The sequence below is a fragment of the Theropithecus gelada genome, chromosome 9, assembly GCF_003255815.1.
Source record: "Theropithecus gelada isolate Dixy chromosome 9, Tgel_1.0, whole genome shotgun sequence".
Lineage (NCBI taxonomy): Eukaryota > Metazoa > Chordata > Mammalia > Primates > Cercopithecidae > Theropithecus > Theropithecus gelada.
The window spans coordinates 110,315,323-110,331,547 of NC_037677.1; the positions used below are offsets into that span (position 1 = coordinate 110,315,323).

The following is a 16,225-nucleotide window of genomic DNA, read 5'->3' on the forward strand; positions in this document are numbered from 1 at the left end:
GAATAATTTGTATTAGCTGAGCTTCTTGAAGAGGGCAGACATTTGGTTTGTGATTTTTTAAATCCATTCTGCCAATCTTTATCTTTTCAGTGGAGCATCAGGCCATGTGCATTCAACATTAATATTGAGATGTGACCGATTCATCATGTTGTTACCTGGATACTTTATTTTCTTCATTATGTTATTGGTTTATAAGCCCTGTGAGTTTTATGTTTTTGAGAGGTTCTATTCTGTTGCATACTGACCTTTTGTTTCAGGGTTTAGAATTCCTTTTAGCATTTCTTGTCGGGCTGATCTGGTAGTGGCAAATTCCTTCAGCATGTGATTGTCTGAGAAAGACTATATCTCCTTCATTTATGAAACTGAGTTTTGCTGTATGCAACATTTTTGGCTCAGAGTTACTCTGTTTAAGGAGGCGAAAAATAGGGCCCCAGTCCTTTCTGGCTTATAAGGTTTCTGCTGAGAAGTCTACTGTTAGTCTGATAGCTTTTCCTTTGTAGGTTGTCTGATGCTTTTGTCTTACTGCTCTTAGAATTCTTTCCTTCATGTTTAGTAGTAGCCTGATGACTGTATGCCTTGGAGATGTCCATTTTGCCATGAATCTCCCAGAAGGGCTTTGACCTTCTTATATTTGGATGTCTAAATATCTGGCAAGGCCAGGGAAGTCTTCCTCAATTATTTCCTCAAATAATTTTTTCAGAATTTTTACTTTTTCTTCTCCCTCAGGAACACCAATGATTATTATCTTTGGCCATTTTACATAATCTCATATTTCTTAGAGACTTTGTTCATTTCTTTTAGTTATTTTTTCTTTATTTTTGTCTGACTGAGTTTATTCAAAAGCCTTGTCTTGAGCTCTAAAGTTCTTACTTCTACTTGGTCTAGTCTGTTGTTAAAACTTTCCACTGTGCTTTGTAAGTCCCTAAATGTGTCTTTCTTTCTAGAAATTCTGATTGTTTTTTGTTGTTTTTTTTTTCTCTAAAGTATCTATCTCTTTAGAAAAATTTTCATTCGTATCCTGAATTTTTAAAAAACTTTCTTTATGTTGGTTTTCACCTTTTTCTTGTATCTCCTTGGGTAACTTAATAATCAACCATTTGTATTCTTTATTTGGTATTTCCAAGATTTCATCTTAGTTTGGATCCTTTGCTGGAGAGCTAATATGATCTTTTGGGGGTGTTATAGAACCCTATTTTGTCATATTGCCAGAATTATTTTTCTGGTTCCTTCTCATTTGGATAGACCATTTCTTCTAATTATTTTTTAATTTATTTTTGATTCAACTGTTGCTTTTTAATTTCCTTTCTTCTGCCTTATGGATGTGACTTCAATGATTATAGCTTGTTGTAACCTAATTTGGCTCTGGGTGCTTTTGGGGGTGAAGACTGTGTATGAGTTCCTTGGTTATAGAGAGTCTTTGTGTGATGGTTTTCTCAGATGTAGTAGCAATGTGCTTGGTGTGTGAGCAGGTTTACTGTCTCTTATGGGGTTAGGATGGCAAAAGTCTCTTGAAGGTTAGCTCATCCCCAGTGGTGTACACTTATTCATTCATTGATTCATTCATTGATTCATTCATTCATTCATTCATTCCTCCAGTATTTTATTTACTGAGTTGAACAGTTCAGGCTTCAGGTCAGCATGGCAGTTGTCCATGGGTAAAAACTAGGTGTAGCTAAAACAGGTAGATAAATACAACACCTAATGTGGGCAGAGGTCCCAGCCTTGACATAGGCAGCTGGAGAAGCTGGAGTGAAAAGCACTGAGGTCTTTTCAGAGGGAAGGAAGGGGCTACCTCAGCTCCCCTGCCAGGCCAGCAGGAGAAAAATCTGCTTCCCATTCACACTCCTGACCCAGTGTTCCGTCTGTTCAAACCAGACAGACACCACTTTCCATCTGCAGAAATGCTGATATTCCATGTAGAGAGGGATTATGACTACCCCTCATGCAGGCCTGAACCCTGAGGGCACTTGTCCTATGGGGATGCAGTCACCCTGAAGTGTTCCAGAAAGGCTTTCTACAGATGCACCCATGCCACGCTCCTGTAGGAGAAGCCCAAGCTGTAGCTGCAGTGGTGGGTGAGGAGGAGAAGTCTCCTTCTCCAAGACCTGTCACAAGCACCAGGGCTGCTTGACTGTTGTAGTAATGCCACAGACTTTCCCTGCTGAGTTCAGCATTGCACCTGTGCCTCTGCTGAAAGAAACTTCCCGCAAGCAGAAAGCTATGGGACTCGAGCTTTGCCATCTGGATTCTTTTGTCCCGTGGGTTACTCCCTTGATTTGGTACACTACCCCTTCCCCTAGGAGTAGGAACCCTGAGGGCCAGACTGTTGTGAATGCTGCTGCTCCTCTGGGTCTAGCCACCCAGTGGGGCTGCCACACTCCAGGAAAGTGCTGGGGAATGTCTGCAAGGGGTCCAGTGATGCGACCTGCCCTCAGATTTCCAGCAGTGGGTACCAGCACCTGTTCTGATGGGGGTGGCAGGGGAGTGACGTAGACTCTGAGATTCCTTATACATAGCCTTAGTGTGTTGGCTTTCTCAAACACTAGCTATAGTAGGAATGAACTGATCATGTGGACAGACTCACAACCTCCTGATTAGCTGGGGGTATTGCAGGCAGTGGTGACAGATGGGGTCATGCACAAGTTTTCTCCTTCCTGGGTGCTATGCTATATTCTGCCAGCGGATGCTGTAATGGACTGTGTTTGTTGGCCTCCAGGCAGGAGGTGGCACTTGGAAAAGAACACCAGCTGCGGTGGTAGCCGTGGGATTTGTGCTTCTTATGTTACCCAGGTGAGGTACTCTGGTGTCTCAGACAATGGGCGAGGCCATAGAGCTTCCCAAAGTTTCTGTTCTTTGTGTTAAGCTATGGAGTAGGGGGTAAAGAGGCAAAGCCAGGTGGGGGCTGGGTCACGCAAGTGCGTGCTGTGGCTCTCCACGTAGGGGCTCAAGCAGAGGCCCCAGTGGGGATAAAAGGGCAGTCCTCCTGCCGCAGGGGTAATGTTCCAGGGAGGAGCGCAGCTGCCTGTGCTGCACAGAAAGTCCACATGGGGAGTGCGGAGTAGCAGGTGACAGTAAGCCCTGCCCAGTTCCCATGCACTTGGCAAGATAGGTCTCACACCCGTAGTGTTCCACTAGTAGCAGCTAGCTAGGTTCCAGGCATTCGCTCTCGGAACTCAAAACTGCCCCAGGCCATAAGCCTTCCCAGTTGAGACATACCATGGCTTTCAGGCCACACCTCTTCTGGTCTGCCTAAGAAGCAAAGGTACCCAGCTCTTGTGCTTGTGAGTATAACCCACTGCCCACTCACCCCTCGGTCTGGCCAAGGGGGTTCATCGTCACACGAGATTATATCACAAATGTCAATTAGGAACCTCTCTCAACCTGTGACAGACTACTGAGTTAGCTGGAAGACATCCACAAGGTCACCTGTGAGGTAGGACCTGGAATGACTTCCCTCTATCCCTGCTGGGGACCGAGAGCACACGCAACGTACATCCCAATGCTATTCCTTCTCGTGTGTTCCCCAGTGCTCACTAAGTCAGCTTCAGTGCTGGGTGGGGTTAAGACCTTTCCCTATGGCCTGGATTGCCAAGTTCTCCAGTGGGAGTGTATGTCCCAGAGACAATTTATCCCCCTCACACTCCAGGGACTTAGAATTTTCCACCTGGTATAGGCTGCAGCCCACCACTTCTTTCAAAGGCTCTGTGGTTTCTTTCAGCTTTCCTATTAAGTTCCTGTGTTGCTTCTAGGAAAAAAGTACACAGCATGAATCTCTACACACTATTTTGTTTTCCCAAGTGAGAGAGGCATGCTAACAATGCCTCCAATCTGCCATCTTGGGGAAAAAATCAGTTGCTTTTCTTTTGCTGCTTTGAAAATTTTCTCCTTATCTTTTTTGACTCTTACCAGTGTTTGTAATGTGTCTCAGTGTAGACCTGTTTATGCTCGATCTGTTTGGGGTTCTTTGGGCTTCATGAATCTAGATGTTCACTTGCCTCTCCAGATTTTCTGTCATAATTTCTTTAAATAAACTTTCTACCCTTCTCTCCTTGCTCCTTCTGAGATACCCATACTGCATATATTCGTTCATTTGATGGTCCCATAAGATCCGTAGGCTTTCTTCACTCTTTTTCATTCCTTTTCTTTTTGTTCCTCTGACTGGTTAATTTCAAATGATCTGTTTTCAAGTTCACCTGACTCTTTCTTCTGCTTGATCAAGTCTGCTGTTGAAGCTCTCAATTGAATTTTTTATTTCAGACCTTGTATTCTTCAGCTCCATAATTTCTGTTTCATTCGTCTGTATGGTTTTTATCTCTTTGTTGAACTTCTCATTTTGTTTATCTGTTGTTTTTCTGATTTCATTTAATTGTCTCTCTGCTCTCTTGTTCCTCACTGGGCTTTTTTAAGATGATTATTTTGGATTCTTTGTCAGGTAATTCATTTTTGGGGGGTCAGCTACTGGAGCTTTATTTTGTTCCTTTGGTGGTGTCATATTTCCTTGATTATTTGTGTTCTTTGAAGCCTTGCATTGTGTGTTCACACTTGAAGAAGCAGTCACCTCTTCCCATCTTTATTGACTGGCTTTAGGAGAGAAAGACCTTTGCCGGTGAGCTCAGCTAGAGATTCTGGGGATCTCTCACACCTTTTCTAGGGATATACCTGCTCCACACCTCTTGATCCCTCTTTGGGATTATATGCATTTTCTCAATCCTGCAAAGACAGACCTCATGCTAAAAGCCTCCTGTTTATTCCTTAGGGTAGTACCCTGAAATGTTCAAAGTTGCATGTCTTCTCTCAATCCATCAAAGTTGAGTTGGCTGCTAGTATCCATACCTGCTGTTGAGATCCATGCATCATCTGTGGTTGTATGCAGACTGTTGTGCACTGAGGTACACATCAGCTGGCTGAAGGGGTCCATAGGCCAGTCGTCCAGCAGGGTTTATGGGAGGGTCTTAGGGTAGAATCCATGAGCTGGGTAGCAGAATCTACAGCTGACTGTTGATAACCGTACACTCTTTGCACTCCTGCTTCTTCTCCTTGCTCCTACCTGCCCCAGATGATTCAGCCATGCTATTCCCCTCAGTGTTCTGAGTGGGATGAGACAGAAGTGGGTCTCCTAGACAACATCCTGTTAGGCTGGGAAAGGTGGGTGCGCACTTCACTTTCACCTCCCCCATGGGAGAATTGTGAGCTGGAGGGACCTCTCCTGGCACTGAGCTCTGCCACCTTAGGGGAGAAGTGATGTGGGTAAAGTGAACTGCTCTTATTATACTCTTTGATGCATCCAATCTTAGATTTTTTGCTTCACCAGTGTGCTGAAACCTCTCAGTGGACTCCTGTGGCCTCACAAAAGTATTCTTGTCCAAAGGTGTAGTTGCCAAAATCAGTATTTCTATAGAAGAATGAAAACTGGAACCTCCTATTCTGCTATCACACTGACGTTTCTTCTTTCTTTTAAAAATAGTGGTTATATTGTTTTGTCATCATATACCCGAAACTCAGCCTTTAAGATTAACTTTTGGAAAAGGGCCAACTTGGTTAACACCACATGTCAAAGTTAGTATCTTTGTCTGGTGGATTTTTTAAAAAAACTTTGACTTATTAGTTTTGAAAGTATGTGTTGTGTGTATTGTGTTAATAACAATCTATGTTGAAAAGTAAGCCTACATAAAGGAGACAAAAGAAGCTATCCAGTGTTTTCTGCATGTGTGGCCTTACGATTATCTCCTCTGTGGGTTATCTCCATTTTGAGAAACTTTGGGTTCTAATCTGGAAAATCTGCCTCCCAACCAGATACACATTGGTGGTGATGAAGGGAGGCTCACGATGTGTTGAGAAACAAGGTGACCATCTGACTTCTCCTGGTCATTGTAGAGACCTGGCAGTAGGACTTTCCCTTCTTCTTAGCTCCCTCCCTTCTTCCCAGTTCACCCTCAGATAAGCTGGAAGGTGAAACCGTAATGCCATTCAGAGTGCAAGGCCACTAGGTCGTCACTTTGCCTCCTTGGACACCTCCTTCTGAACTGCATTCCTTCTTCTCTCCACCTCCAAAAGTCATTACTTGTTGTGCTTAGTGGCACAAAATATTCTGTAAAATAGATGCCTTTTTTCCAACTTAATGATAGCATCCCTCGGTGAGCCCTAACTGGAATACAGAACTGCACCTGACAGCCGTGGCCTGCTCAGTGAAGTTGCTTAGCGATTGTATCAGAGGCATTTGAACCAGAGCAACTCCATATGGAATAGGGGCTGGGTAAAATAAGACTGAGATCTACTGGGCTGCATTCCCAGGAGGTTAAGGCATTCTTAGTCACAGGATGAGGTAGGAGGTTAGCACAAGATAGAGGTCATAAAGACCTTGTTGATAAAACAGGCTTTGCAGTAAAGAAGCCAGCCAAAACCCAGCAAAACTAAGATGGTGACAAGAGTGACCCCTGGTCACCCTCACTGCTCATTATACACTAATTATAATGCATTAGTATGCTAAAAGACACTCCCCCCAGCACCATGACAGTTTACAAATGCCATAGCAACGTCTGGAAGTTACCCTATATGGTCTAAAAAGGGGAACTTTCTCAGTTCCTGGAATTTTGCACCCCTTCCTTGGAAAACTTGTGAACAGTCCACCCATTGTTTAGCATATAATCAAGAAATAACTATGAGTATCCCTAGTCCAGCAGCCCAAGCTGCTGCTCTGCCTATGGAGTAGCCATGCTTTTATTCTTTTACTTTAATTAATTAATAAGCTTGCTTTCACTTTACTCTATCGACTTGCCCTTAATTCTTTCTTGCACGAGGTCCAGACCCTCTCTTGGGGTCTGGATCAGGACCCTTTTCCAGTAACAGTTGGGACCAGGTAGAAATTGGAGTCTGGAGAAGTTTCCCTTTATTCCTGAAAGTTGATCTGTGATCCTTTCATGTGGAAGGAAACGGGACTTGATTTAGAAGAAATGATTCTAATACTGGCCAGGCGTGGTGGCTCACACCTGTAATCCCAGCACTTTGGGAGGCCAGAGTTTGAGACCAGCCTGGCCAACAGCCTGGCCCTATCTCTACTACAAATACAAAAAAAATTAGCCAGACGTGGTGGTGGGCGCCTATAATCCCAGCCACTCAGGAGGCTGAGGCAGGATAATCACTTGAACGGCGGGGGGCGGAGGCTGTAGTGAGCAGAGATCACGCCATTGCTCTCCAGCCTGGGCAACAAGAGTGAAACTCCATCTCAAAGACAAAAAAAAAAAAATGATTCTAATACTGGCTCTGCCTTGGGCCAGCCACATCACTTTTAGCTAATTATTTTCCCTTGGGGTGTGTGTTTCATCCAGCCTTCTGTTCAGTTAAATATTTTAGTAAGCACCTTCTGTGTTCCAGCTACCTCTGCCATGATGAACTTATATTGTCTTATGGGAGCCAAACAGCAGAGTGCAAATAGCAAGCCACATACAAAGGCTCTGTAGTAAATGAAGGCAGAGGGTGGGGGTGGGAAAGGGCCAGGTGGTAAATATTTTTGGCTTTGTGGCCATCACTCAACTCTGTTGTGGAGAGGAAACAGCCACAGGCAATACATAAATGAATGGACATGGCTGTTTTCCAGTACAACTTTATTTACTGAAACAAGTGTTGGGCCATAGTGTGCTGACTCCCAGACTAGATCAGAAAGGTCCTTAAAATCCAAGGACGTGGCTTTAGATTTGAACTTGTAGTTAATGGGGATCTCTTGAAGATTCTCAAGCTGGAATGTAATTTGATGGAAATCTATTTTGTGTAGAACCATGTAAAAGCATGTGACGGAAAGAGAGCCTAATGCCCCAGGTTGTCGCTGCTTTTGAACTGTGTAGGAGCACTTCGTGACCTGCTAGGAATTTAGGGGGAAATTGTCATTGTTGTAAACGTTGACAGACCTTCCACTGTTTCTTGTATGCAGTGAACATAAAACAAAATTGTGGATGCTGGATTAGAAGCTCCCTGAGGGCAAGGACTTTGTTTTCTTTGTTGCCATATGTAGTCTCTGGGATGTAAGCATACTCACATATTTGAATGCATTAATGGGGCAGTAACCCTGAATCTTAAATATGCAAAACTGCTCACCCCTAGGCATAATGGAAAAGCATGTCACCTAATGAGTGTCATTTAAAAATATCACAGTATCAGTGATGCCACTGACCTCATGGCTTGTTTTTTTTTCTTTCCAGATGGCAGATGATCAGGGCTGTGTTGAAGAGCAGGGGGTTGGGAATTCAGCAAATGAAGATTCAGTGGATGCTAAGCCAGACCGGTCCTCATTTGTACCATTCCTCTTGAGGTAGGTTTGCTTAATCGGGGACCCTGGACCACATCAGCCTGCCGTGCCTCTGCCATCTCCACCCACCTATGGGGAGGGGGACATTCAGGGAAGGAGGTTCATGCTGAGCATGGGAGGTTTGCACAGGTTCTTGCTAGCCACATACAAAGGCTATGCAGCTGTATGCAGCAACACTAGGGTCCTTCATGCGGCTGTATGCAGCAACACTAGGGTCCTCATGTGCACCCTCTTGTCTGTGGGCCAAGCCCAGGAATGGATAAAACCAAGCATTGGGAGTCTCCTTCTCAGCGGCCGAGTGTCTGGTAGCAGTTCCCAGGAATCAAGGGCTGTTCTCATTAGAGGCGATTTGCAGGCACCTTCAGAACAGAGCTTGGGCTGCTGCTGCCAATGGGACCAAATTTGACAAAAAACACAGAATCCAGGGGCTGAGGGACAGGTTTTAGGGTGACTCACACCTACCCTGTGCCTCCTGCTGCATTCCACTGATGGAAGGGGGATTGCATCCTGTTCATTAGTTCCCGCCTTCCCCTTTCTTGAGTTCACTTTTAAAATTCTAAATTTTGTGTTTAATAATATAATAGCTTCATTGATTAAACTCTTGTATGCCTGCTTTGTATTATTGCATTTAGTCTACATAATTGCACATTTAGTTTTATTGTTATCACCATTTATCAGGTAGGGAAACTGAGGTGCTGTGAGGTTTAATAGCTTGCCTTTTTGCTGACAGTAAATGATAAAGCTGAGAAACTAAACAATGCCAGCACCACTCACTTAAAGGTTCTGCTGCTTGCTTCCCTTTTAAAAGTAGGGCTAGCTTGGCGCAGTGGCTTACACCTGTAATCTCAGCACTGTGGGAGGCCAAGGAGAGAGGATTGCTTGAGCCCAGGAGTTTGAGACTAGACTGGACAACATAGTGAGAGCCCCATCTCTACAAAAAAAGATAAGAAAATTAGCTGGGTGTGGTGGCACATGCTGGTAGTCTGGCTATTCGGGAAGCTGAGGCAGGAGAATCACTTGAGCCCAGGAGATCAAGGCTGCATGGGACCATGACTGCACCACTGTACTCCAGCCTGGGCAACAGAGTGAGACTGTCTCAAAAAACAAGTTTTTTTTTTTTTTTTAATAAAAAATAAAAGTAGGACTGCAAGGACTTGGAGGAACCCCAGACCCTCCCTTAACCTTGATCGTGGATGGACAGTGAGTGGAGCTTCCTGAGAGACAGAAGGCAGCATGAGTCAGGCGCATCACACTTCTTTGGATTCCCTAAGCGACTTCTTACCGGGAAAGATAGCGAGGGGGATAAAGGCCGAGGTGAGGGAGTGCTCCCAGGCAGTGCTCAGGAGGGGAAGAGCTGGTGGGGGGTGGGCAGCCAGGCTCCCAACACCTCAGAGCAGACCTTGGGTCATATCATCCAACCTAGGACTTGGAAAAGTGGGAGAACCCCAACACTGTGGACCCAGATTCTGTTGTTTGCCAAATAGAGTCAAGAATATCCAATGAAATGACCAGAAAATACAGTTCTGACTCCTGGAACTTTCCAAAACCCTGAGAAATTGGTACAGGCCAACTTACTCCCCAGGGAAAGCCCCTTAAAGCCATGGGACTTTGCTTATATGTGCTCAAAATAATGTAAAGCTGTGTGTTCCCTTGTGTATTTTAAGGTAACATACACATTTTTGTCAAGATAGTTGCAAAAGATGTAATAATATTTCACTCTTCCCCACCCTTTTTGAGTATTTGACTTCAGCAAGTTGTCTACAAGTGAAAGAGAAACAGGAATCATTTAATAATCATTTTGTAAGTCTTAGTAAAGCCTTTTGATGTACTTCCCAGAAATTATTAAAATAAATGGTGCGTCATAAATACTGACATTTCAAAGTCATTTGTTTAAATGTATCCAGCGGAATCTACGTCCATAGTGACTTTATAACCACCTTTATCCATTAAAAAAAATACATGAACAGCTCTCCTGTAACAGCTAGAACTTTTATATTTCTTTTTTCCCCTCAAACTTGGTTTTTTCATTCTCTTTTCCTCCACATTTTCTTCTGATGTAATAGATTTAATTGCTTAAAAGTCTTGTTGATCACAGCACATCATATAGCTATGTAACATATACACGTATGCATATGTGTATCCATATACATTTTAAGACAGTTTTCCAGATATCATGAGTATTAAAAGAAAGTTCTTCTAGACTAAGTTACTGTTTCAGCTTTAATGAATTCACAGTTGATCTAAAAAATAAATGTTAATATATCATTAATATATTGTCATTCATCAAAATAATTAAATAGAAATTACATGGAAGTTTCAACTTATAATGGAATGAAGGGGCTTTTAATAAGTTAGTTTCTAAAGAAATGGACAAATAATACTTATTGCTGGAATAAGAAAGAAATTGATATTACCTTTTTCCTATTTTTCGTTTTTAGTGATAAGAAGCACTGAGAAATCATGAATAAATACATGAGATGGTAGGAGGTTTGTTATAGTCATGTCACTTAATTCTTTGAATTCTCTGAATTCCTTCTGAGTTCTGGACCAAAAAATGACAACTTGATTAGGTCTGTCCTTAATTATGTTGGAAGTAAAGAATTGGCAATTACCTAACTTACAAAAGAAATTGTTATTCAGCCTTAAAGGTATTTAATTTTTTTAGTTTCTGGGAAGTACACCAAAAAACTTGTACCTAAACTTTTCAAACAGTTGTAAATTAAATTTGCTCCTCTTTTATTTAGAGGCAGTCTGTTTAACTCAAAATGTTCCAGAAAAGATAATTAAGCATTAATAAACATTTGTCAGTATCCTTTTTTTGATAAAATGCTTTTAAACCATATGCTATTTAAAATATATTTTTGTCAAGACGTTGGAGCTGCTGATGTAGCTCATTCATGTATGAAAATTGTCTGCTCTATAATCTAGTTGACAAAGCCAGTCCCTGTCAAACCAGTTAGCCGTACCACACTTGTTTGCTGTCATTAAATGTCTGATACCATTTTTCAGTTCAATAAATATGTTTTTTTTTTTGGTTTTTTTTTTTTAGTAGAGACGGGGTTTCACCGTGTTAGCCAGGATGGTCTCGATCTCCTGACCTCGTGATCCGCCCGTCTTGGCCTCCCAAAGTGCTGGGATTACAGGCTTGAGCCACCGCGCCCGGCCTCAATAAATATGTTATTAGGCATCCTTGTGACAGTCATCTCGTTTCTGAATTCTAAATTCTTTTTTTTTTTTTTTTTTGAGACAGAGTCTTGCTCTGTCGCCCAGGCTGGAATGCAGTGGCCAATCTCAGCTCACTGCAAGCTCCGCCTCCCGGGTTCACGCCATTCTCCTGCCTCAGCCTCCCGAGTAGCTGGGACTACAGGCGCCTGCCACCACGCCCGGCTAATTTTTTGTATTTTTAGTAGAGACGGGGTTTCACCCTCTTAGCCAGGATGGTCTTGATCTCCTGACCTCATGATCCACCTGCCTCGGCCTCCCAAAGTGCTGGGATTACAGGTGTGAGCCACTGCGCCCGGTCCTGAATTCTGAATTCTTATTCTTGGATAGGTGAATGGATGGATGGAGGGAAGGGAAGAAGGATGCAAGGAAGAATGAAAGGGTACCAAGCCCAGCCCCATGTTGACCTCCTGGAATCAGTGTTTGTTTTGTTGTCATAGGACTGATAGGGTTTGGCTCTGTGTCCCCACCTAAATCTCATCTCAAATTGTAATCACCGTAATCCCTGTGTGTTGAGGGAGAGACCTGGTAGGAGGTGACTGGATTATGGGGGTGGTTTCCCCTGTGCTGTTCTGGTGATGGTGAGTTCTCACGAGATCTGATGGTTTTACAAGTGTTTGACGGTTCCTCCTACACACACTCTGTCTCTCCTGCTGCCATGTAAGACGTGTCTGCTTCCCCTGCCACCATGCTTCGCCTTCCACCATGATTCCCCAGCCATGTGGAACTGTGAGTCAATTAAACCTCTTTTCTTTATAAATTACCTAGTCTCGGGTAGCATCTTCATAGCAGTTTGAGAACAGACTAATACATAGGAGTCCAGCTCAACAATAAAAAATCTTTGGAAATACTAAGGGGATGAAAAAGGCAAAGGCATTAAACAAGAACCATCATCACTTCCATTTCATTCTATTATATATTTTTTAATACAATTTTCAGTGTATACAAGCATACTTTGTTTTATTGTGCTTTGCAGATACTGTTTTTTTTGTTTGTTTTTTGTTTTTTGTTTTTTTGAGACAGAGTCTCACTCTGTTGGCCAGGCTGGAGTGCAGTGGTGTGATTTGGCTCACTGCAGCCTCCACCTCCCAGGTACAAACGATTGTCCTGCCTCAGCCTCCCAAGTAGCCAGACTATAGGTATACACCACCATGCCTGGCTAATTTTTATATGTATTTTAGTAAGGACAGGATTTTGCCATGTTTCCCAGGCTGGTCTTGAACTCCTGACCTTAAGTGATCCACCCCCCCTTGGCCTCCCAAAGTCCTGGGATTACAGGCATGAGCCACCACACCTGGCCCAGATATTGCATTTTTAATAAATAGAAGGTTTGTGGCAACCCTGCAAACCTATTGCCTCCATTTTTCCAACAGCATATGCTCACTTTGTGTTTCTGTGTTACATTTTGGTAATTCTCACAACATTTTCAGTTTTTTAATTAGTGTTATATCTGTTACTATGGTCTGTGATGAGTAATCTTTTTTGTTGTTGTTGTTCAAACCCAGGATAATCTCTGTAAATGTGATCAGTGATCTTTGATGTTACTATTGTAATTGCTTTGGGGTGTCACAAACCACACCTGTATAAGACAGCGGACTTAAATGATAAATATTAAGTGTGTTCTTACTGCTCCACCCACTGGCCATTCCTGTCTCTCTCCTTCTCCTTGGGCCTCCGTATCCCCTGAGACATTATTGAAATTGGGCCAATTAATAACCCCACAATGGCCTCTAAGTGTCAAGTGAAAGGAAGAACAATATGTCTGTCACTTTAAATCAAAAGCTAGAAGTGATTCAACTTAGTGAAGGCATGTCGAAGCCAAGACAGGCCGAAAGCTAGGCCTCCTGTGCCCAACAGCCAAATTGTGAATGCAAAGGGAAAGTTCTTGAAGGAAATTAAAAGTGCTACTGCAGTGAACACATGGATAATAACATTATGCTTATTATTGCTGACTTGGAGAAAGTTTGAGTGGTCTGGATAGAAGATCAAACCAGCCCCAACTTTTTCTTAAACGAAAGCCCAAGCCAGAACCAGGCCCCAACTCTGCAATTCTTTGAAGGCTGAGAGAGGTGAGAAGGCTGCAAAAGAAAAGTCTGAAGCTAGCAATGGTTGATCCATGAGGTTTAAGGAAAGAAGCCTTCTCCATAAAGTAAAAGTTCAACATGAAGCAGCAAGTGCTGATGTAGACGCTATAGCAAGTTATCCAGAAGATCTAGCTAAGATCATTGGTGAGAGTGGCTACGCTAGACAGCAGATTCTCAATGTAGACAAAACAGCCTTCTATAGGAAGAAGATGCCATCTAAGATTGTCCTAGCTAGAGAAGAGAAGTCAATGCCTGGCTTCAGTGCTTTATAAGGACGCTTGACTCTCTTGTTAGGCAGACTGGTGACTTTTAAGTTGAAGCCAATGCTCATCGACCAGTCTGGAAATCTTAGAGCCCTTAAGAATTATGCTAAATCTACTGTTTCTGTGCCCTATAAATGGAAGAACAAAGCCTGGATGACACCTGTTTATAGCATGGTTTACTGGATATTTTAAGCACACTGTTGAGACCTGCTGCTCAAATTAAAATAAGATTCCTTTCATTGACATTGCACCTGGTCACCCAAGAGCTCTGGTGAAGATGCAGAAGGAGATTAATGTTTTTATGCCTGCTAAAACATCCGTTCTGCAGCTCATAGATCAAGGAGTAATTTCAACTTCCAAGTCTTATTACTTAAGAAATAATGTCTTACTATTTGAGAAATATTATTTCAGAAATACATTTTATAAGGCTATAGTTGCCATAAATAATGTTGGGAATAACATTATAGTGTTACCTTTGATGGATCTGGGCAGTTAATTGAAAACCTTCTGGAAAGGATGCACCATTCTAGATGCCAGTAAGAACATTTGTGATTTATGGGAGGATGTCAGAACATTAATAGGAGTTTGGAAGAAGTTGATTCCAATCCTCATGGATGACTTTGATGGGTTCAAGACTTCCTTCAGTGGAGGAGGTAACTGCAGATGTGCCTGTTGTAGTGGAAATAGCAAGAGAACTAGAATTAGAAGTAGACCTGAAGATGTGGCTGAATTGCTGCAGTCTCATGATAAAACTTGAACAGATAAGGAGTTTCTTCTTATGAATAAGCAAAGTAAGTAGTTTCTTGAGATGGAATCTACTGCTGGTGAATGTGCTGATATATTTTTGAAATGTACATTTAGAATATTACATAAACTTAGTTGGTAAAGCAGCCACAGAGTTTGAGAGGATTGACTTGAATTTTGTGTGTGCTTTAACTCTTTTTTATTTTCTTTTAATTTTTTTTTTAACACTTTTGTTGAGGGCTGACTTTCAACAGATTGCAGTGAGGGAGCTGCTCTGCTGCGTACGAAACCCCAACCCGGAAGCAGGTCATCTTTGAATGGTTTAGTGCCAGGTTCCTCACGAATGTGCATTGCGTGATGGGTGAGGGAACAATCACCTTTCTGTTGGCTTGAATTTTGAATGAAGTTGTGCTGTGAATAACGTGCTGTCAAACAGAATGGCATGCTACAGAGAAATTGTTCATAAAAGGAAGAATCATTTGATGCAGTGAACTTCATTGCTGTCTTATTTTAAGAAATTGTCACAGCCACCCTAATTTTCAGCAACCACCACCAGATTAGTCATCAGGCATCAGTGCTGAGGCAAGACCCTCCCCACCAGCCCAGCGATTACAACCCACTGAAGGCTCAAATGATTGTTAGCATTTTTTAGCAATAAAGTATGTTTTAATTAAGACATGTATTTTTTGACATAATGCTGTTGCATACACTCAGACTGGTGTATCGTGTGAACATAACTTTTCTACCCACTGGGAAACCAAAAAAGTCAGGCGACTCCATTTATTGCAATACTTGCTTTCCTGTGGTGGTCTGAAGCCGAGCTGGCAGTATATCTGAGTTGTGCCTGTATTTGAATTTGGAACAGCCCAATGTAGTCCCACATACCCCCATTACTAATGACATTCTTCACCTTTACCAGACCCACGTATAACTAAGAAGCCCTACCACAGTGCCTGATTCAAGGAGACTCACAGATACATCTTATTTGTCTCTTTGTGGATGACCCAGAGCTTTCATCACCCCGTGAGGTTCAGGGTGGGTGAGAACGTCTGCCCTTCTTTTACACGGTGGGAGGTGGGAGAGTGGGCAAGGGAAAAGTGGTATCTCTGACAGACCAGTTTTAGAAAAAAAATATAAGTGTCAGCTGAGGACCTGACCATTTATTCTTCCCTTAAGACTGTGCACCTCTGGGAAAGTTTTTGAGTACCTTGCTGGAAGTCTTCTGCCTGAAAGACCTTTTATTTTGCAAAAATAGATGTGGTCTGTGGTATGTCCCCCCCACCCCTCAGCTTTAAGTCGTTTGGAAAGATAAATAAGCCTGGAGGGTCGACATTCTGGTCCACTCTACCTTTTTCATACCACGACTGATGTTGATGTCATTAAAATAAACAGTATCCTGAGGTCCTCCCTGCAGTTTGGTCCTCCCTGCAGTTTCAGGAGCGCCATGTGACCCACTGACAGATGTGGGGTACGATGCATGGGAGTGCCACTGGCTCCTCTGGATGTTCCTTGCAGCTCATGGTGCCTCCCGCACCCCCACAACCTTCCCTCCCTCCCATCCCATTCCATCCCATCCCATCCCACCCCATTCCAGCTTCCTTCTCTAAGGAGCT

At 42.9% G+C, this 16,225-nt stretch overlaps 1 protein-coding gene across 4 annotated transcripts in view; it reads left to right on the top strand.

Annotated features, from left to right (window-relative positions):
• CASP7 (caspase 7) overlaps window positions 1–16,225 on the top strand; it is a 52,373-nt gene that overhangs the window by 10,432 nt on the left and 25,716 nt on the right. For 2 of the 4 annotated variants that reach the window (XM_025397175.1, XM_025397174.1), the window contains exon 2: window positions 8,193–8,302. In XM_025397175.1, coding sequence (XP_025252960.1) covers window positions 8,193–8,302 — 110 coding nt within the window. Of the gene's footprint in view, window positions 1–2,696; window positions 2,791–8,192; window positions 8,303–16,225 lie in introns of those variants that run through there. The other 2 variants (XM_025397176.1, XM_025397173.1) reach the window with 2 other exon arrangements.